This window comes from Dermacentor andersoni, chromosome 3, assembly GCF_023375885.2.
Source record: "Dermacentor andersoni chromosome 3, qqDerAnde1_hic_scaffold, whole genome shotgun sequence".
NCBI classification, from domain to species: Eukaryota; Metazoa; Arthropoda; class Arachnida; order Ixodida; family Ixodidae; genus Dermacentor; species Dermacentor andersoni.
In genome coordinates this window covers 185,857,165-185,878,741 of record NC_092816.1, presented here as the reverse complement: position 1 = coordinate 185,878,741, position 21,577 = coordinate 185,857,165, and the positions used below count along the sequence as shown (strand labels likewise).

The following is a 21,577-nucleotide window of genomic DNA, read 5'->3' as shown; positions in this document are numbered from 1 at the left end:
GAGCATTTACTATTTTCGCTGGTATTTTGAGCGGAGGAGGTACTAGACTGGTTCCGGCTCACCTTGTTGTTGTTGGCTTGATTCTTCTTGCCCGATTGGTTCTTCTGCTTTGACGTGGATGTCGAGGTAGAAGGCTGCCGCTGCCCTTGCTTCTCTCCTAGCTTTGGCCACTCCGAGCGGAATCGCGACCTGGACCTGGACTGGGACCGGGATCGGGATCGGGATCGGGACCGCGACCGGGACCTTGACCTGGACTGGGCCCGGGACCTTGAGCGGCTCGCCGAGGATTCCGAGCTGAACGACCGCAGGCGGCTTCGCCTTGGCCTTCCTCCATCATTGTCGTCGTCTTCCTTCCTCTTTCCGGGCGGAGGATGCTTTTTGGTGGTAGTGCTGTTTTTTAGCTTTTGCTTCCACTCGCGAGACCCCGTGGCGTGGGCTTCGCCGCAGACGGCGCACTTGATCGAGCACTCGTGGTCGTCCGTCGGGTCGTGCGTCCCGCAAGCGAGACAGATTTTGATGTTCGGGGTAGGACAACCCTCCGATCTATGTCCCATGCGCTGGCACGCATAGCAGATTTGTTTTGTGGGCTTGTAGGGGTGGCACTCGGTCTCCCCTCCGTAGTAGTAGACGTATCGTGGAACTACGTGAGAGCTGAACGTGATCACGGCCGTCTTGGTCTTTCCCAGCATGCGGGCCTGCACGATTTCCACGCCTTGGGTCCTCACCCTTAGGTGAGTTATAAGCTCCTCGGGCGGGGTATCAGGGTCGATATCATGAATGACGCCCCGGGCCACTCCGTCCGGTGCCGCAACGTAAGACTTGACTTCGTAAAGGTTGCCGCCCAGCACAATCCGCGTGATCTTGCGCGCCATATCAGCGACCTCCTGATCTGGGGTGCTAACAATAATTATGGTGGAACCGGGTCTCAAGCGCACGATGAACTGCGAATCGTCAACTTTCCCTACGCAGGCGGCCGACACGGCTTTCGATATTTGGTGGTTGCTGAAACTCGTCACCTGAAGGCCTTTCTTTGGTCGAATGATGATTTTGAAGTCGCTACGTGGCAGTGGGGGGAGTCGTCGCCTCTTCTTAAAAGAAGGCTTTTTTGATGCCCCAGCGCCTGCAGCTGCGTAGGATGATGATGATAACACGGTGGCGGAGGAGGGCGATAGCGGAGAGATCATCCTGCCTGCCACGCATACTTGCTCGCCTCTGGCGAGCTTCTTCTTCGTTCTTCGCTTGAGGTGTAAAGACCAATTGGAATAAGGACATTCCGATGGCGTCCCTTGCAAAAGGTCCTCTTCGATAATGGCAGGGTCGTCATGGCGATCTTCCGAGATGTCTTGGAAGTCCATGGCTGTAGTTTCTTGCTACGAAGGCCCGGCGGCAGCTCGAGCAATAGCACTGGGGCCGGGTGGGGCTGTAGCAACAACTCCACCTCCACGCCCTCCGGTAGAAGTACAAGCGGCCGGCTGGGATCCAGCAATGTGCGCCATAGTGAGTGTCGAGTAATCGTAGCAAGCGAGCGGCGGCAAACGCGGCGGAGCGCCTCGCCTACCTCCGCGCTGCTACGTACGGCGGCGCCAGGCTTAACACGGCTGCGCCACCCCGGAGAACTTCAAAGTCCGAGAGCGCAAAATAATATGCACTCATGGCTTCAAACTTCTCAGGGGGGTTCCGGATGACTTCACGAAGGTCGTCCGACAAAGACTTCGGTCCTCCGATGTGAATGTCTTAAAAGAATAACGAAAGTCGACAGAGCCCATGCGAACCATGAAGAACATGAACATGAAGAACCACGAAGAACATGAAGACCCATGACGAACAACATTCGCCTGGCAGATCAGTTTTTTGTTTTCGCGCAATTTCCATGCTCAGTTACCTTTTTAGCCCTTCCATTCCATATGACAGATGCTGAAAGTGGTAGCTCTTACCGCTACTTATTTAAGTACATCACAATACAAGAAATTGCACTGCATAGGTTCTTAACACAGAGTCAGGACTTATATACCAAGCTTTGGCAGTAAAAATTAAAAGACAAACTGCATTGGAAAAACAAAAGCAGAGAGTAACCATCCACATTAGCATCAGCAACACTTACTCGAAGTATACATAGAGTGATGATGATGTATACCACACAAGATCTCCGACGGTGACCAATCACCATAAAGCGGCAGCCTCAGAAGCACAAATTTATGTAGAAATAGCTATGCGAAGGCTCCATGCAAGCGTAGTAATGTGGTGTAGTGAGTCTACTTCCGGCCACCGAGCGTGACGGACGTACGACGACGGGCTCCGTCGGAGCGGCTACAGCGGCCATGCCTGGTCGCGGAAACAGGGCTATTGCATCGGACAGCGAATACCAGGTCGTACTGCCTACTTTGCCTACAGGTCATGATTATTCAAAAGAATAGCGCAAAGTAGCAGGGACAACGACAGAGAATACGACAGGACGAGCGATCGTCCTGTCGTATTCTCTGTCGTTGTCCCTGCTACTTTGCGCTATTCTTTTGAATAATCATGACACACCAACTAGCCCAGCTTTCTGCTTTGATCGCCTACAGGTCGTTTGGTCTTAAACACGGTTTTCCTGTACGGGGACATCAGTGCCCGCCCATACCGGGTGGGAGATTTTCGTGATGCGCTCGCTCCACTTTCGCTTCTGCCGGATGTTATCGCCTTAGGCGCGTACCGCATGAGTCATGTGTGGGCGGTTACATTCAAGGATGCCGACACCGCCAAGAAGATTCTCAACATCGGTGACTTGAAAGTGAATAATGCGAGATGTCTCGTGATTGACCCTGCAAACCGGGATGTTCGAATGATACTGCACTGGCTCCTTCACACCGTACCAGACGAGGACGTGCGTCTTGCTCTCTTGCCATTTGGGAAGGTGACGGACGCCTCATGAGAGCTGTGGCGCACTTACGGCGTGTCTGATAAGAGGTCAACTACGAGGATGGTGACCTTGAAGTTGAACGCTGGCATGAAGCTCGACGACCTGCCGCACCAGGTGAACGTAGCTGGAGAGCTGGCGCTTGTTGTCGTATCGGCCAGGCCACCCCTGTGCCTTCGCTGCCGTGGCACAGGTCATATTCGGCGTGACTGCCAAGTTCCACGGTGTGGTTCGTGCCGTCGCTATGGACACGATGAGGGCCAGTGCGCACGGACGTACGCCAGCGTCGCCGGTCCAGTGAGCAGTGATGAGACGTCAACACTTCTCATGGATGAGGCCGATGCGGAAGAGGCATCGAAAGAAGCTAGCGGACCAGCGGTTAAGGAGACCACGTCGGCTGCTCCTCGGGGCGCACCTCTTGGACGCGCAACCCAAGGCTCGCGCATCTCCTGGACAGACGCTTCTACCTCCGGCACAGGACGCCGAGGCGGCGTCAAAGAACGCAGTGGAAACGCCTGACGCGACTTCAGAGAACGCCACCAAACCGCTGGCGGAGCCCATGGGCTTTTTCCCTGAAGGGTCCGGCCACATGGCCGGAAAACGGTCGCACGATGATGCCGTGAGCAAGGCGTCACAGCCGGATGAAATAGGCAGTGATGAGCCTTCTTTTAAAGCAGCAGGGATGAGGCGAGCGTCCTGGAAACTGCGGCCAAACATTCCGGCCGAATCACGGCAGGCGGGGAAACCGCCTCCGTAGTTTCGTGCTTTAGATCCCGAAATGGGGTTTGGGGGCTTGCGATGTTGTCGTGAGGTTAGACACCATAAGATAGGGTTTCTTTTCTCTCGATATGGCGATCCACCTTCCTGAAGCACTACGTGTAGCGACTCTGAATGTACGAGGTCTTGGAGCAAGAAGGCGACAATGTCAACTTGGTCGCCTTCTCTTAGAAAACAATCTACACGTGGTGGCAATCCAAGAAACCAAAATTGATAGCCAGGAAGCGACTGATCGAATGGCGTCCACTTTCCGTCAGCATTACGATGTTTGTGTGTGTCATTCTGTCGGTGCCTCTGGTGGTTGTGCCCTTTTCATCCGCAAGTGTAGATATAACTGTACAATCACTCTTTCCGTGCCAAAGTGGACGCCTCCTGGTTGTCGATTTTTTGCAATATGGCCTGAATTTCCGTCTCATTTGCGCTTATGCTCCAAATGTAGAGGCAGAGAGAAAACAGTTTTTTGAACATTTTTAGATGTATCTTGATTGTAAAAAAAGTACTAGTTTTGTTGGGTGACTTCAATTCTGTTTGTCGTTCGGTAGACCGTGTAAACGGTTTGCCAGTGCGAGATAAGAGTGCGGAGGTCTTGGATGTTTTAGTTCACGACCACAACCTAGAAGATATCGGAAGTGTTGTCACAAATCGTACGCGTCCGCAATTCACACATGTTCAGTTCAGTTCAGTTTATTTCCAACAAAATGTTGGGGGTCCTCCAGGCAAGAAGTTGTCATAGACAACTTGAGGGCGCCTGGGGACCGTACAGACAGCAGGCAAAGTGATACATCAGTGATACATCAAGGCGATAGCCATGCACAATTGGACAGGCTGTACGTGTCGCTTGAACTTGTGCCACTATGCACATCGTACGATGTTAAGCCAGTGTCTTTCAGTGACCACTGTCTAGTTATTGCAACCTGTGGTAAAAAAAGAACATAAAAAGTACTTCAAGTGGGAACTTCGGAAACTTAATGCGAAATTGATGGATGATCAGGGTTTCGTTAAGGATGTAGATGAGAAGCTAAAGAAGCTACTCGCAGTGCAATCTTTAAGTATTGGTGTAGAGTGGGAGGAGTTTAAGCAATTAGTAAAAATGAAAGCCATCGAAAGAAGTAGCACATTGCGTAATGAAGACAAACGAAACGAAACACTGCTTCATGAGCAACTTGAATTTCTTACGGGTATAGAATGCTCCCAACCAGGTACTTCCACCAACGAAGTAAGGAACATAAAAATTCAGTTGGAGAGAATTGATGCAGAAAAGTACAGAGCGGCGGTTATTCGTGCACGGGCCGAGAAGCTGTGGGCCGGTGAAACGCCCACAAAACGTGCGTTATCGGACAAAAAACGATACGCTTGCAATAAGGAAATACGGCATATAAGAAGCGGGAATAACGTTTCGGTGGACCGCAATGTAATCAAACGCGTCGTCGCTGATCATTTCAAAAAATTGCTCGGTCAATCGCGCGCCATTGTAGGGGGCTTTAAAGCGGAATTTTTGTCGTTAGTGCCAAAGCTGGATGAAGAAGAAAGAACGCGTCTGGAACAGCCAATTTCCATGAAAGAAATAGAGGATGCAATAGATGCACTACCTGTTGGAAAAGCACCCGGCCCTGACAGCCTAGGAGTAGCACTTTATAAAACATTCAAACCAATTATAGCCCAGATTCTACTCAAAGTTAACGCCGAATCGTATCAGCAAAAACGTATACCACTCTCCTTCACAACTTCGCACATTGTTCTCTTCCCAAAAACTGAGGCACCTGAAAAACGTCAGCTGGTGGGGTCTTATCGCCCGATAAGCCTTACCAACGTCGACTATAAGATGTTTATGAAGGTGTTGGGCAAACGATTGCAGGGTGTGATAACGAGGCTGGTTGGCACGCACCAGACCAGTGGTATAAAGGGTAGAAGCATCGCCACGAACATACACGTTGCTCGAAGTATGCTAGAATGTTGTGATGTATTTCGCGATCGAGTGGCAATGATGCAACTAGATCTCGCTAAAGCCTTCGACCGTGTTTCCCACGATGTTCTCTTCGCCATATTAGAGCACTCCAACGTAGGAAGTGTAATAACAGACGGTGTCAGGATGGCGTATGCTAACTGCTCAAATCGGGTGATTGTAAACGGGGACCTGGCAGACAGCGTGCAAGTGCTGTTTTCTGTCAGGCAGGGATGTCCGCTGTCGCCCCTGCTATTCGCGGCTTACCTTGAGCCTTTGTGCAAGGCCATCCTAAACAATTAACGGATAAATGGCTTCAGGTTACAGTCAACACAGGTGAAAATATTGGTGTATGCCGATGACATCGCCATATTTTGTTCAAATAGAAATAGTATTTGTGAAGCCGTGGCGGTAGTTGAATCCTTCTGCAAGTGCACCGGGGCGCAAATAAACTGGGAGAAGAGTTATGGGTTTTGGCATGGTGAATGGGAAGAAACGCCAGACTACTTCGCTCGACTTCGGTGGTCAACCACTGCAACAACCTACCTAGGCGTGCCTCTCGCCTCTTATCGCGACCCTGAGCCGTACCGGAATGAACAAGTGGCGAGAACAAAGGGAAAGGGTAACGCGTGGCAGGGGCGACAGTGGTCAATGGTCTCGCGCGCCACAGTCTGTAACCTATTTCTTACGTCCAAAATATGGTATGTCATGAACGTGCTGTGTGCTTCGCGGATCAACATCCAAAAAATCCACCGTATCTCCGCCGTTTTTATATGGGCATCGACTTGGGAAAGGACCAGCCGCACAAACTTGTTCTTGCCAGTAAAGAAAGGGGGCCTTGGGTTGGCACATTTATTTGTGCAACGAGTTGTGTCACGCTTTACATACCTTCGCGATCAGAATGATGTGTTCCTTCGCACAGTCATGCAAGTGCTTTTATGTCGTCACCTTCCAGGGTTTGTTGTATGCTCGTGTGAAGCAATGCATGGTGCCGTTAAAGGTTACCTGTGAGAAGTCGTGCTTGCGTACAGAATGTTGCATGTGCGGTTTTCTGTGCAGTATCTCGCCAATATTGCTAGGAAAAAACTGTATAAGGACCTTATTGACACTATGCTCCCTGTACCGATTTACCGTATGTCAAACAGTGGAGGCCCAGGAGATGTCCTCAAAAGGGTTAAAAGAATGCCAGTACACCCTTCGGTAAAAACATTTTTCTTTAAACTACACACTAACACATTATCAGTTAAAACATGGATGTATAACAGGGGTATTTTTGTCCCGTGGTCTATTAACTGCTTCTTGTGCAAGAAACCTGAAACAATAGAGCATGCGTTTCTAGATTGCTGGGACCCCATATTTTTCTGGGATGTGCTACAAGGCACTTCAAAGAAAGAGTTACCTTTAGATTCACATGGAATAAGATTCTTACCGGTAGAAACGGAGGCTTTTCCGTTTGACGCTATAATGCTCCTGGGCCTCCACAGTTTGTGGAAAGCTAGAACGCAGTTCAACAATGCTGATGTCAATTCGCGACCTACACGTGATCACTTCATTGAATCTGTAGTACGGTTCAGGGATGTCCATCGGGCACTCCCTGAACAACCAACATGGATTGACATGCTAAATAAGCTTGCAGTATTGAAAAACTTTTAATATGTCGTGCCAGCAAAATCCTTGTTGACATGTTTGCTTTTTTGTGTATTGTTTGTGTATGTCAAAGCCGGCAATAAAGACAAAAAAATAATGTGGTGTAGTGGTTAGAGTGTTCGGCTATCAAGCGGTCTACCCGGGTTCGATTCCCCATGTGTCCTTTTTTGCGAAATGTATGTTTCGATGATTGTGCGCTGAATGTTAGCCAATTTGCTATTATGTGGCTCTAAGCTATATGCATGAAAACTCGTTCCGAAACGACTCTGGGCGGCACCTGTGCACAAAGAAAAGTTTTTTTTTCATGAAAAATGCCCGTTGGGCCGCATAATCTTGAGCAGTGCGACATTTCACCCGCTCAGTAAGCCGGATGTTTTGGTTCGAACTGCCGCGAGATATTTGGCCTTATGCATGACATTTCACAAGCGGCCCTTCTCTGCAACAAATGGGGCCGTTTATATGCGCGCCGCATGCGCAGTAGGCCGCTTGGAGTGACCCATTTATAAGCGTCGAAATGTTGGTACACTTTCCATGTTATTTGCATTGTTTTAGGCCGGTATTCACTAAGAGTGTACTGACACGACAACAGAGCAAATGGTAGTGTGACACACTTGCAGACTACGCAAAAACTTTTATGTTTAATGGATGCGCAGGAATTCCAACTCCTTCGAGAGTGACAGGGACGATTTGCTAACACAAGCATCTCTAAACTCTTTAATGCAGGCACTTTCTATGATAAGAGAAGTTAATTCGCATTTGCTTCTCGCGATAACTGCATCTACAAAACAGGCAACACGTCCACACTTGTGACAATGAAGTACGAATAATATGATATATAAATGACAATATCTACATCTTAGCTTTTGCCTAGTCTGCAAATGTCTCATAGTATCATATGTTCTGTTACTTTGTTAGTAGAGATGTGCTTGTGAAAGGGAAAAAAAAACACGAGATAAAGTGGGGGTATCAAAGTGGTGCCTGTCCATGAAATAAATTGTTGTTGAAATTTAGCACGTGTGTGTGTCTTTGTTACTATTGTATGTCGTTGTGCTACTTGCACTACAGGAAAAAGAAACTGCGAAATATTACACGAACAAACCAAAATATCTACACTGATGGCCTAAAGATAAGGTAATGGGTGATGAGTAGGGAAAGTTCGAAATAGGTGAGTAATTCAGTCTCTCGCAATAAATTACCTATGCAAGATGTCTAGAATGTTGTAAGTGTGTCCAACGAGCAGGGAAGAATATAGCCCGCTCCCGTGGCAAAGCTATAGATACTACCCAGGCCAAATTTAGCAAAAATTGGTGGTATGCTACGGATGTTCTGTATGCAAATTGAAATGCGTTTGGATCAACCAGTCTTAGGAAAAAATTCTTATTCGATTGGGCGAGTGTGTGATATGGCAGCTATCAGCTATGCTCCCCAGTGTCCCGGCAAAGCTATAGGTTTATATTTTGTGGAAGGATGATGGGGTCATGGTAAGTGCAATGTGCGATAGAATTTTGCAGCGACGCTGCATATCCCTAGGCGAAACACTAGTGGTCTGAACACAGAAACCCCACTGTGGAGGTATGAGCCATTTCATTCGTCTTACGTAACCGACGGATGAACAAATTTCTCGTTGGTAGGCACAGAAATGCTTACGCATTTAAAACATATACATTTATCTACGTATTATTGCACTAAAGGGACACAGGGGGCTACGAGATTAAAATAATTTCATGATGACATTACTATGTCGCAGCAAACGTGTGGCGAGCCATTGGCTATTCCGGTAGTGACGTCGTTTCTCTCTCTCAACAGTGCCTCTCCGACTTCGCAGTAGGTTCAAAAATGTGTCCCCTTCTTTCATTAAATGAAGTGTATGGCCCCGGTTTATCACTTGGAAACTACAGTGCATGACCGAGTCATTAACACTACCATTAATGCATTACGAAACACAAATGCGTAACGTCATTCAGAAAGACTTTGATGAACCCGCAGGACTAAGACAATGAACCGCTCTTTGCACCCCTCCAAGATGGTGATTATGCGAAGCGCAAGTTTGGCGTTTCAAATAGACAGTGTGATAAATCCCAAGCCAAACGTGTGCGTAACCTCATTACGAAACCCTAACGCATATACAATTATTAAGGAAAAGTTTACTGAACCGTCGGAAATCACCCAGCAATGAACACCGGGCCGCACATTTGAGTTTCGCTGGTTGACCATTTATACGGGTTGCACGGGCGGTAATCTTTTTTGTTTCTTGTCCAGTTAGAAACGTTGGAAATAATTACTGAGCTGTCGTCCCCCCCCCCACCCCCATTTTCATGTGTGATAACTTGTTCCGACTTGATTTCAGTGATGTCCTTAGCGAACTAACAAGACAAGCAGTTTATATATGGAAAAAAGAAAGGGCGCGTTACTGGTAATATATGGGTAAACTTCCAAGGCAGATGCTAATTAACAAATTTGTGTTAAATTACACATGCAAGCGATCCGCAGCTTTACGAGTGTCTTTTACGAACAAAGCAGAATTTATGCCGGTGCCCTAAAATAACTGTCAACTCAACCGATACGAAATCCAGCGGATTGAGGGGGTGGGGGAAGGGAGGGAGGTAAATGCTATGGCAAAGTAGCATGTGTCTCGATGGAGTACTGGCTTTTTAAAAATTCCCAACGAGAAGTATTACCATATTAGAAAGCATTAAACGTTCCCAACAAGGAGCATTACATGCGGTAAAGGATTTAAATGCAGCAATGATATAAGGACAACTTTGTAAATTAAGCAATATAACTAAAATAAACTGAAAAGTTTATTGCAACTGTTCCAAAGAAACAGCTTCTCTGAAAATCGGGTTGTAATTTTTGAAGGTGGCACACATCTGCTGCTTTATTTTTTCCTATGAGTATTACAAATCCTTTGTGTTGATTTAAATTCGTCGTGTGTAACGTCGACAATACTATTACCTAAACTAGCGACACAACGACACAATTGTGACACAGTTTTTTATTGATTCACACAACAATCCGTAGCGTCTCTGTGAATGTTGATACCAATGCATGAGAAACTGTTTAAAAAATGGGACCACTATAGCTGTCGGTTCCTTTTACAGACCGCCCTGCTCAAGCACTTCGTAACCATTTATTCAAATAATCAATGTTTTATCGGCCTTGAAAACTGCATATATAATGCTTGGTGAAAATTTCAGCCTGCCAAATGTGAAATTATTCTATGTATAAAATACTGCTGTACAGCTCGTCTTGTTTATATACCGCCTTTCGCGAAATGATCAATATCCACTCATTGTCACAATTTGTTTAAATGCCAACACGTGTTGGACCTATAAGTGCAAATGTGCTGGATTTGTTTTTGTGTAATGATCGCAGCTTCGTCTTTTCTATGTTACCGGGCGTATCTGATGATGCTGTTCTTGGGAACGTCAACATTTCTCACTCGCCAACACGTTAAAACGCATCGCAATATATACTTTAATGAAAAGGGTGACTTTGCCTGCGTATCACGCAAACTGAGTGACTTTCTGCCTGAGTTGCAGTCACTTAGCTTATCCTTAGATGTGAATACACTATGGAACGTATTCAAAACAAACTTATTATCGTTGACAGAGAGTTACATTCCTACGTGACTGGTTTCCGCCACACATCGAAATGGTAAACCCTGTATGAAAAAAAAAAAACAAATTAGAGTATCAGTAAATAAACAGAACAGTTTATTCCGTAAGTACTGCCAGTCCCACGATCGTAACATATACGAACAATTGAGACAGCTCAGCAAAATGATAAAGAAGTGTCTTGAAGCTCAAAATGCGTATTTGTGTAATTTAGGGACGAACCTTAAAGATAGTCCGAATGAAGTATGGAAATACATAGTGAGGCATATTTAGTGAGCAATGTTTTGTGAGACATATTTGGGCATAGAAGTAGTGAGGCATCTCCTGGTATTATGGACGGCGCCAACTACGTCCCTGATAATGACGCCGAAGCAGAAATCTTTATTCGTTATATTCTCTCTGTATTTTCGCAACAGGTAGCAGCCATCGCTGATTCCAAAAGTAACTATAGGCTTCCGCAAATGACAGAGATTGAATTTACAGAGCATGGGATTAGTTTGCTTTTGCAGAAGATTAAAGTCCACTCAGCCTCTGGTCCAGATTTTATATCCAACTTCATCCAACTTCAAGAGATGCGTTGCCTCTTCTGCCTCCTTTTTCACTGCACTATTTACAACATCGTTTGAACAAAGTGCTATGCCTTCTGTTTGGAAGTGCGCGAATGTTATAACCATATTTAAATGTGGCGAAAAAACATTACCCTCCAATTATAGACCCATTTCGCTGTCAAGCGTGTGTTGTTAATCTCTAGAGCATATCGATTACACCAACCTAATGAGTAAACTTAACAGAAACAATTTTTTTGTCCCCAAAACAACGTGGTTTAAGAGCCGCATTCTCATACGACACACAGGTAACACAATTTACGCATGACATTCACTCTTCACATCAGTCTGCTATGCAAGTAGATTCTATATTTTTGGATTTACGTAGGGCGTTTGATTCCGTCTCGCACACATTGCATTTACAGAAGCTGTGGGTTCTATACGTACCTGCTGTAATTTTGCTAAACTTTGATCTTGATTGAAGCTTATATACTTGTTAGAACAAATCCAGTGGTTCTAGATGGTGTATCGTCATCTTACGCGAATGTATTATCCGGCGTTCCGCAAGGATCCGTTCTGGGCCCGCTTCTTTTTCTGATCTTCACCAATGATCTTGATGATATTGTTTGTAGCCGAGTTAGACTATACGCTGACGACTGCTCCATCTCTCGGAACGGTGGCTGTGAAACTGATTACCACTTCTTGCAAGATAACCTAAACTGTTCTATCGTGGTGCGGCAGGTGGGACATGACACTTAATACTTCAAAGTGTCAACTCATTAGGTTCACAAATGAAAAACGGCTTTTCATGAAATATTATCTAATCAATACCTATAACTTCTTCGTTGTGACACAGTTTCAATACCTACGCATTATTTTTTTCGAGCACGATGTCCTGGAGAGCTCACGTGGAGTATTTAACAGCAAAGGCAAGGCGGATGCTGAACTTTTCGCGATGCAATTTCAGAAATGCTCCACCACAGATAAAACAAACCTTGTACCTCGCAAATGTATGCCCTATCTTAGAGTATACATGCGTGGTATGGGACCTGGCGGCAAAAAAGAATATAGATATACTCAAGCACGTACAGAAGCCTGCAGCTCGATTTGCGACAGGAGATTATGACTTAACGAACCGGTCGTCTAATATTGTGAAATGTTTGGGTTGACCTTTCCTCTCTAAGAGGCATAAGTAGTTACGACTAACATTGCTTTTAACTTTCTCAAAAATAAAACCGGCATAAATAGTGAAATTTACCTAAACTAAACCACTTACGGCGTCCGCCCGCGTGGACAACAGTGAGAAAATACGATAGTACTATTGCCGACTAAATATTTTTAGATTTTCGTTTTTCCCCCGTAATATAAACGATTGGAACTGTGTGCCGGTTGTGATGGTTGCGACGCCTCCTCGATCCTTTTTCACACTTTCAGAAGACCAAATTTTTATATCTTGACATAAATAAATTGTGGATCGTTTGCCGGTTTTATTGTAGATGTTGTATTTATGTATAGCGTTCTGTTCAGAACTGTGTTATCATTAAACTGTTTCATTGTTTTTCGTTTGTATTCTGGATATATTTTGTATACTGTACCCATGTCTACAGCCCATATTTCATACGTTTCGCCTACACTGATGCACCGAAGGGCGCTGTAGGCGACTGTATAAATAAATACCTAAATAAATAAATAAACAATTTTATTGTGAAAACTTAATCATCAAATATAATTTTTTTTATTATTCAAATTGTTTGTAGCAAATGTACATTTTTGGTGTACGCTGTACTGCTGCTACTGGGCGCGATCAGAAACCTCGGTGAAGCAATCATTGCCTCGTCTCCCTGTATCAACTGAGATTTTATATATTGCCAGCAATTATTCTTAACTCAAATAATCTTTCGGACACTCCTTGCTCACCATTCAGATTGATAAATGGGTCTATGTTTATTTATATAAGTGGCATATGCATTTCTAGGCTCTTCCACGTATTGTAATAGTAATTCGCAATATATATTCACGCAGTCCGGTTTGTGGATGGTACGGCGAAACAAATTTCCGTGTGTCTAATTGGAATGTCCGAAGAGGTGTTAGACGGGAGGGCCCACAGATGAGCACAGTGTAAAAGAGACATAAGACAGGTATGTGAAGCACATTGCAATTGAGTGCTACAAAAATTATACATCAAGTCAACTCTGGCGAATAAGAAGAATGTAAGTACATGTAACACAGTAGTAAACGCAACGAAAACAAAAGTAATACAACAAAAAGAAAGGTAGCATATCTTTTGAGACACAAACGCAAAATTACACTATAGAGAACATAATTCCGCCGAAAATGTAGAAAATAAGATGCAATGTTAATGATGAACCGCTTTGCATGCATTGTTTCCTCGAACAATAGTGGAACGTTTTCTAAAGTTTTCTAAGGCTCCTCGTGACTGAATGGTCCAGACGGTTCCGCCTTATGATTGCTGGATTAAAATATGAGTATTTCAAAGACTCTCACATGTGCCTGTGTTCAACAAGGGTATGAGGATGTTTATTAGGCGTAGATCTTGTACATGAAAAGAGATAATTTTAGAAGTTCCACTGTTTATTTTGCCATAGAATAACTGATATAAAAACTTAGGACGTGCTGGTTTTGCTCGATTTCGAAAGGTTAGCATACCAGCTTGCTTTAATATAGCAGTTTCTGAGTCAGTTTGCTTCTTTTTGTCAAAGATAAACCTTAATGCCTTTCTATTGACACCCAGCAGTCTGTTAACAAGTTCATTAGTGAAAGGAAACCAAATAATGTTGGCCTAACGCAAGGAGTGATTGAAAAATTATGCGCTATGCCAAGTGACGCCAGGCAAAGGTGTCCTCTAAGAAAGAAGAGTCGGCCTATATATATATATATATATATATATACAAAGAGAGAGGGAGAGAGAGGTCTGATCGTTTGCGGTTCTCTGCAGTAGCTTAGTGCGGGAACTCGGAGCGGAGCGTAGCGTAAGCGGCGCACAACTAAAACTGCCTAATGCTCTCGCTGTTTCAACGGGTCTGGCGGCGTAATGTCCAGAGGCGTCATGAGCAGATGCCCCCCGTCCACCGGCAAGGCGTGCCCTGTGATGAAAGACGCGTCGTCTGAGGCCAGGAATGCAATGGCACGCGCTACTTCATCCATGGTGCCAAGACGACCCAGGAGATGGGCATGAGCCATAGCCTTGCTCTGGCGCTAAGGAATCGCAAAAGCAGTATTAGCAGTATCAGTATTAGATATTGGCAGGGTAAATGAATAGAAAAGCCTCAAACTTTCTCAAACACACTTTTTTTCCTTAGAACAACAGGCAAGGGTCAGAGTCAACGACGCTTTAGTATTCACATTTATGGAAACGAAAAGCCAGCCAAACCGATTCGGACTCACTAACTAAATTAAAGGCAAGCACGCTCAGACTAAGTAACTGAATGACGGACCAGTAAGGTCCAAGGCTCACGTACCTATAAGGAATCAAGAAGTCGTTCATGCTGATGGACCGCCTTCGTACTACTCGCTATTACACTATCATGCTATGACATGCGTGAGGGTCGAAATGTTCAACAGTACACATGGCGATTGTTCAGCGAAATGCAATGGTACTGCAACTATGACATCCACGGCTTTGGCTTTGTGCCACGTATCCTGGCTGACTGTTTCCTTGGCCTCGAGCCACGTCAAAACGTAGCCGCGACTATTAATCAAACGTATTTTTTAATAGTGTGGAGGAAATGTACTGCCCAGGCTCACTTGAAGCATGCTGGTTGGTTTATAACTAACGTGGACATAGAAGGAATAGCCTAAGGAACTCATATTGACTCCTCTGAATTACCTCTGTTGACCCCAATCATCATGGTGACAGATGAATTATAATGGCGCCCCTTTAAAACGAGGCGGTCACAAATAATTACCTAATCTGCTTGATATTTTGCCTCTTCGTTAAAGCCTCTCAGACCCTACAGCAAGGATACATATGCCTGTCATGAGCCCAGCACCATCTATTTCATGCATTTTCTCCTGATTTTCTGAATGACTCTTGCTTATCTCTATCGCTGGATAGCTGACGCTCTGATCAGCGTTGAATTTCAGCGCGTCTCGAAGCGCGTCTCGAAGATGAACGTTCCCTACTTTTCATAATGGGTGAAAATTGTGTCATTCCATTACAACTTGCTGAGTACTCTCCGGATTCTTCCTGCTCACGCACCTGCGTCTTCCCAGTGGTGCGCAGGCAACGCCTCGTGTTGGCGGAACTGTATTTATTCGGAACTTGAGGGTTCGTTTCTTTTGGGGGGTGGGCGGGGGTGGGGGGCAAGGCTAAATCTGCGTCAATCAATGGCGACCGTCCTAGTAATGACACCTACAATTAAGACGTCTTTTTCAACACAGAGGCACATGCATCCTATATATATATTGTTACGAAGAGTTGCGAAGAAATGGTTTATTTACACGCGATGGATGATGATCGTAGCGTGGTAGTAGCGAAGCTGGGCCTCTTCAACTCTTCGTTCTTTTCGTCTTCTCTTCTTTCCTCTTGTCCGTGCCTTTCGAATCTGTTACGTTTCCCCGCAAGCAGACGAAGCCCGTGGGGCGAGTCAGGATGCACAAGCAGGGTAGAAAGGCTCCAGGCGAGCAATATGAGTCAGCTGAGTTCTGCTTGATCGCCGACCATTGCACATTAGGCGAGCTATGACGTAAGTGAGTTCGCTCAGGCGGTCCACAACTACAAATGGGCCTGAATATTGTGACAAGAACTTTTGGCACAATCCACGCTTCCGTTGCGGTGTCCGAAGAAGGACCAAGTCACCTTTTTCCAGCGACGCATGTACGTGACGATCGTCGTATCGCTCTTTCGAACGACTTTGCGAGGCCAGAGTACGAAGACGAGCTATTCGACGGGCTTTTTCGGCGAGACACAAAGTCTTCGATACAGAATCGTCACTGTGCAAAACGAAGGGTAAGAAAGTGTCGAGAGGGCTTCGCGGTAACCTTGCATACAGGAGATAAAATGGGCTATAGTTCGTGGTTTCCTGTTTCGCCGTGTTGTATGCGTAGGTGATGAAGGGCAGCACGTCGTCCCAGTTCTTATGATTGGAGGAGACGTACATGGCAAGCATGTTGGTCAGCGTTCTGTTTGTCCTTTCAACGAGGCCATTGGTCTGTGGATGATACGGCGTGGAATAACGGAACTGTGAAGTGCACAAACGAAGTAACTCTTCAATGGCATCAGCCGTGAACTGGCGACCACGGTCGCTGATGATGACACGTGGTGGGCCATGACGAAGGACCACGGTACGCAACAGGAAGACCGCCACGCAAGCGGCGGTGGAAGACGGTATGGCTGCAGTTTCTGCATACCGTGTAAGATGGTCTACGCAGACAATTATCCAACGGTCCTTGTTGTTAGATAACGAGAATGGACCCAAACGGTCAATGCCTACTTGCTCGAACGGCATGCTGGGTGGTGTCAATGGCCGAAGGGGACCCAGGGCTGCGGTGGTCGCACGCTTGTGGCGTTGGCACGTTTCACAACTAGCGACATAGCGCTTAGTTGTTTCGCACATCTTGGGCCAGTAAAAGCGCTCCTGCGTGCGGTGTAGCGTTCGTACGAAGCCGAAATGGCCGGATGTCACATCGTCATGCATGGCGCGTAGAGCGTCGGAGCGAAGGCTCTCGGGGACCACAAGCAGAAAAGGCGCTCCATGCCCTAAATAATTAGTTTTGTAGAGTAATTTATCACGGACAGTAAAGCGACCGCTGGCTTCAGAAGTACGGGCGGCGACAAAAAGCGGATCGAGGGTAACATCACTCCGTTGTTCTCGCTGAAAGTCTGCTGCGTCAGGGAACGTAGAAGTAACAGCAGCGAGACAGTCGTCAAAATTCTCAGCATCGCAGTCGGTAGCCTCTAGAGGAATCCGAGACAGGCAGTCTGCGTCAGCGTGACGGCGGCCACTCTTGTACGACACCACAAAGTCGTATTCCTGGAGGCGCAGCGCCCAACGTGCGAGGCGACCAGAGGCATCACGCAAACCGACCAGCCAGCATAAGAATGATGGTCGGTGATAATCTTGAATGGTCTACCATAAAGATAACACCGAAACTTCTGTATGGCGAAAACAGCTGCCAGGCATTCCTGTTTCGTGACCGTATAATTGGGTTCAGATTTGCTCAGGCAACGGCTGGCATATGCGACATGTTCTGCGCCACTGTGACGTTGTACAAGCACCGCTCCTATCCCAATTCCACTAGCATCAGTGTGAACTTCAGTCGGGCAAGATGGATCGAAGTGACGCAAGAGGGGTGCTGACGTTAGTATAAACTTCAGTTGAGAGAATGATGCGTCACATTCTGGTGTCCAACTGAAGGATGCATTTTGTCGCAAAATACTTGTCAACGGGTAAACGATGTCGGCAAACCTGGGAGCAAAACGACGAAAATACGAACATAGGCCAATGAATGAACGAAGTTCTTGTGCTGATTGTGGTGGCTTGAAGGAGCTCACCGCTTCAATCTTACGATAGTCGGGTCTGACGCCATCCTTGTCGAATAAGTGTCCCAGGACCAGTGTTTGATGTTCGCCAAAGCGACATTTTTTTTTTTTGAGTTTAGAACCAGTCCAGCTTTCTCGATGCAGTCGAGAACAAGGCCTAGGCGTTCATTATGTTCTTCAAACGTGCGGCCAAAGATTACAACACCATCGAGGTAACACATGCATATCTCCCACTTCAGACCACGTAGTACTGTGTCCATGAATCTTTCGAAGGTGGCAGGAGCATTACAAAGGCCAAAAGGCATAACATTAAATTCGAATAGGCCATCTGGAGTCACGAAAGCGGTCTTTAGCTCGTCGGCAGGGTCTATAGGTATTTGCCAATACCCCGATCGCAAATCAAGTGTTGAGAAGTTAGAAGCAGCGTGTAAGCAATCAATGACGTCATCTATTCGCGGTAGTGGATATACATCCTTCTTCGTCACTGCGTTTAGATGTCTATAATCCACGCAGAATCTCCAGGAGCCATCTTTTTTTCGGACCAGGATTACTGGGGCTGCCCATGGACTAGACGACTCTTGAACGACACCTTTGTCCATCATCTCCTTGACTTGCTCTGCAATAACTTTTCGCTCGGAGGATGACACTCGGTAGGGCTTCTGGCGGATGGGGTGTGCGGAGCCGGTATTTATGCTGTGACGAGCGCGGGACGACGGTAAATGAAGGGGTGCATCTCCATGCGTGAAGTCGAATGCAGCCTCATGCTTGGCAAGGACATGTACCAGTGCTTGCCGTTCCTACGTACCGAGAGCCATACTGATCATGCCAAGCAGTAGCTCTTCAAAATGGCCATTATAGGAAGGAGAACGAGCTGTAGAGACGTCCGTACTTAGGGCCGCCATTGAGTTACATGCGGCTTCATCGAAGAGAGCGATTTTCGTACCGCGAGGAAGGACAACCGGCGTGGCGGAACAGTTCAGCGCCCACAACGTGGCGACTCCTTTCGTCATGCACACGACAGAGCAGGGCACAAGTACATCTTATTTAGCACAGTTTATGCGGAGAGGCCTAACTACAAGGTCAACACAATCAGCCTCAACAGTAGTTGCAGAAACACGAACGGGCGTCAGGCACCACGATGGTGCAATCACTTCATCAAGAACACTCAGTGTGTCTGTGTCCCTGTCTTCGCCACGCGAGCTTTGTTCGGAACCTGCTGATATAATTAACTTATTCAATGATATTTCGCCACAACCACAGTTCACGGAAGCGCCGCACTGTTCAAGGAAATCAGTACCAAGAATAACATCGTGCGAACAACGAGCAAGAACAAGGAATTCCGACACAAAAACTTTCCCAGCCAACAAAACGCTCACAGCACAAACACCAAGGGGATCAAGCCACTCGCGGCCCACTCCACGAAAGATAATACCGCCGTTCCAAGAAAACATAACTTTGTGGCCTAGACGGTTTTTGAAAGCGAGGCTCATCACAGACACAGTCGCCCCAGTACCCAGTATCAACTAACGCAATGGTTGGTATTCCGTCAATCGAGACATTCACTTTGTTTTTGAGCATCACAACAGGCAGAGGGATTTCTGGCAAAGACCGTCCGGCGACCTCACCTCCACTGGCCGCGGATGCTAGTTTCCCGGCGGCGGTGACGAAGAACGGCGCCGAGGGGACGGAGAGCGACGGGGACGGTTATTTGGTGGCGTCACACTCTGCTCAGAAGTTTGCAAATCGCTGCGTCTTGTCTCGTGTGAGAAGTGGCCTATTAGAAAGGAATTCGTCGTCCGCAAGTCTTATGAAGTTCGGGTTCTGGGTGGCGAGAACTTTGGTGGCGTGCTTCGTGATTGACGGCCTTGGCGACAATACCGAGCTACAACCTGTGGAACCGCAGTTGTAGCACACGGGAGGGTCGCGGTTCACAGCATCTTCCTCGAAACGGATGCTAGGCTGCTGCGGGCGGCGAGAAAGTTCGTTGTCATGTGGATAACGTGTCTCTGCGGCTTGCTGAAATCCGTTATATCGTTCATAAGTGATGTCGTGGTAGTAGGGTCGGTGCTTTTCTTGTCGCGGCCTGACAGAAGTCACAGGGCCTCGGGGGTAAAAACGCGGCTGCTCTCGTTGTGGCCGAGCGTCATAAGTAGCGCCTCTGTCGTAGAGTCGTGGCTGCTGTCGAGGCGCGAGTTCATAATCCTCGGTGCCCCTCGCCGCAGAATACGGGGAGAAGGATGCCACGTTTGGCTCGAAATCTGGTGGTAGGCGGATGCTATGAGTGCCTGGATGTGTCACTTGCGCGTGCAGGCTGAGCTCTTCCCGAACTATTTGTCGGATCGTTGATGCAAGATCGAGGGGCTGGTTACTGTCCACGCTTGCAACTGTCGTCACATTGGCTAGCCTGCCAAACTTCGGCGTGATGCGCCTCGTTTTCAGCTGCTCGAAAGTGCGACAGTGCCGAATGATGTCAGCGACGGACGCCAGGTTGTCTTTTGCGATGAGGAAATCATAAACGTCTTCGGCAATTCCTTACAGGATGTGCCCGACTTTATCTTCCTCAGGCATTCCAGAGTCCGCCATCCTACACAGTTTTATTACCGCCTCAAGGTAGGTCGTGCAGGTTTCGCCTGGCACTTGCGCACATTGCAGTAGCGTCTGTTCGGCCCTTTTCTTTTTCGTCGCGGAGTCGCCGAATCGCTCTTTGATCTCGGAAACAAATCTTCCCCATGTTGTGAACGTTTCCTCGTGATTGTCGAACCACAGCAACGCAGTATCCGTTAGAAAGAACACGCCGTTCGAAAGCTGAGAAGCGCTGTTCCACTTGTTGGCGGCACTCACCCGGTGATGATGGATGAGCCATTCCTCGACGTCTTCGTCCGATCTTCCGGCTAAGGGACGCGCATCTTTCAGTTGTATAACCGAACTTGTCGGCGCAGCTGTTGCAATGGGCCGTTGTTCGTCTGCGTCGTGGGACATATTCAACTCCGGTAGATTCGGTGGGAGTCCAGCAATGCGACGGCTCCGTCGAACTTCTAGTTCAGCCTCCGTCTTCGGGTGTCGATTACCCCGCACCTTCCACCACAATGTTACGAAGAGTTGCGAAGAAATGGTTTTATTTACAGGTGATGGATGATGATCGCAGCGTGATAGTAGCGCAGCTCGGCCTCTTCAAGACTTCGTTCTCTTCGTTTTCTCTTCTTTCCTCTTGTCCGTGCCTTTCGTATTTGTTACATTATATATATATATATATATATATATATATATATATATATATATATATATATATATGTATATATAATTTTTTTTGTAAACCCTGACGAAGATCGGTCCACCGATCGAAACTGGTGAAATTAAATACTTGTTCTGTTTACCTTGTCGCACCACTGAAGTTCTTTACGTTTGAAAGGTAGCCTGAAGAATTCCTCTTTGCCTACTATATATATATATATATATATATGAGGGCAGATCCCCTGCCTTCATGTGTATAATATAAAAAGCAACATATCAACGAATCCAAAACCGCTGTCGTAACACGCGACTGAGTGAGCGAGTGAAGAAACTTTTATTGCAGGTCCGGCGAGGACGCGAACTCGTCGCGCACCTGGCTAGTCCCACGTCGGGACCGGCAGGTCTAGCCAACCGGCCCGG

At 46.8% G+C, this 21,577-nt stretch overlaps 1 protein-coding gene and 1 long non-coding RNA gene across 2 annotated transcripts in view; one reads left to right on the top strand and one right to left on the bottom strand.

Moving 5' to 3' along the window:
* The window catches only part of LOC129383066 (uncharacterized), a 162,132-nt gene that overhangs the window by 37,180 nt on the left and 103,375 nt on the right, over positions 1-21,577 (top strand). The window lies entirely within an intron of this gene.
* LOC126524285 (3-oxoacyl-[acyl-carrier-protein] reductase FabG-like) overlaps positions 13,566-21,577 on the bottom strand; it is a 65,061-nt gene continuing 57,049 nt past the window's right edge. The window contains exon 9 of the mRNA XM_050172614.3: positions 13,566-14,640. Within this exon, the coding sequence (XP_050028571.2) occupies positions 14,440-14,640 (201 nt within the window). The 3' untranslated portion in view covers positions 13,566-14,439. The remainder of the gene's footprint in view (positions 14,641-21,577) is intronic.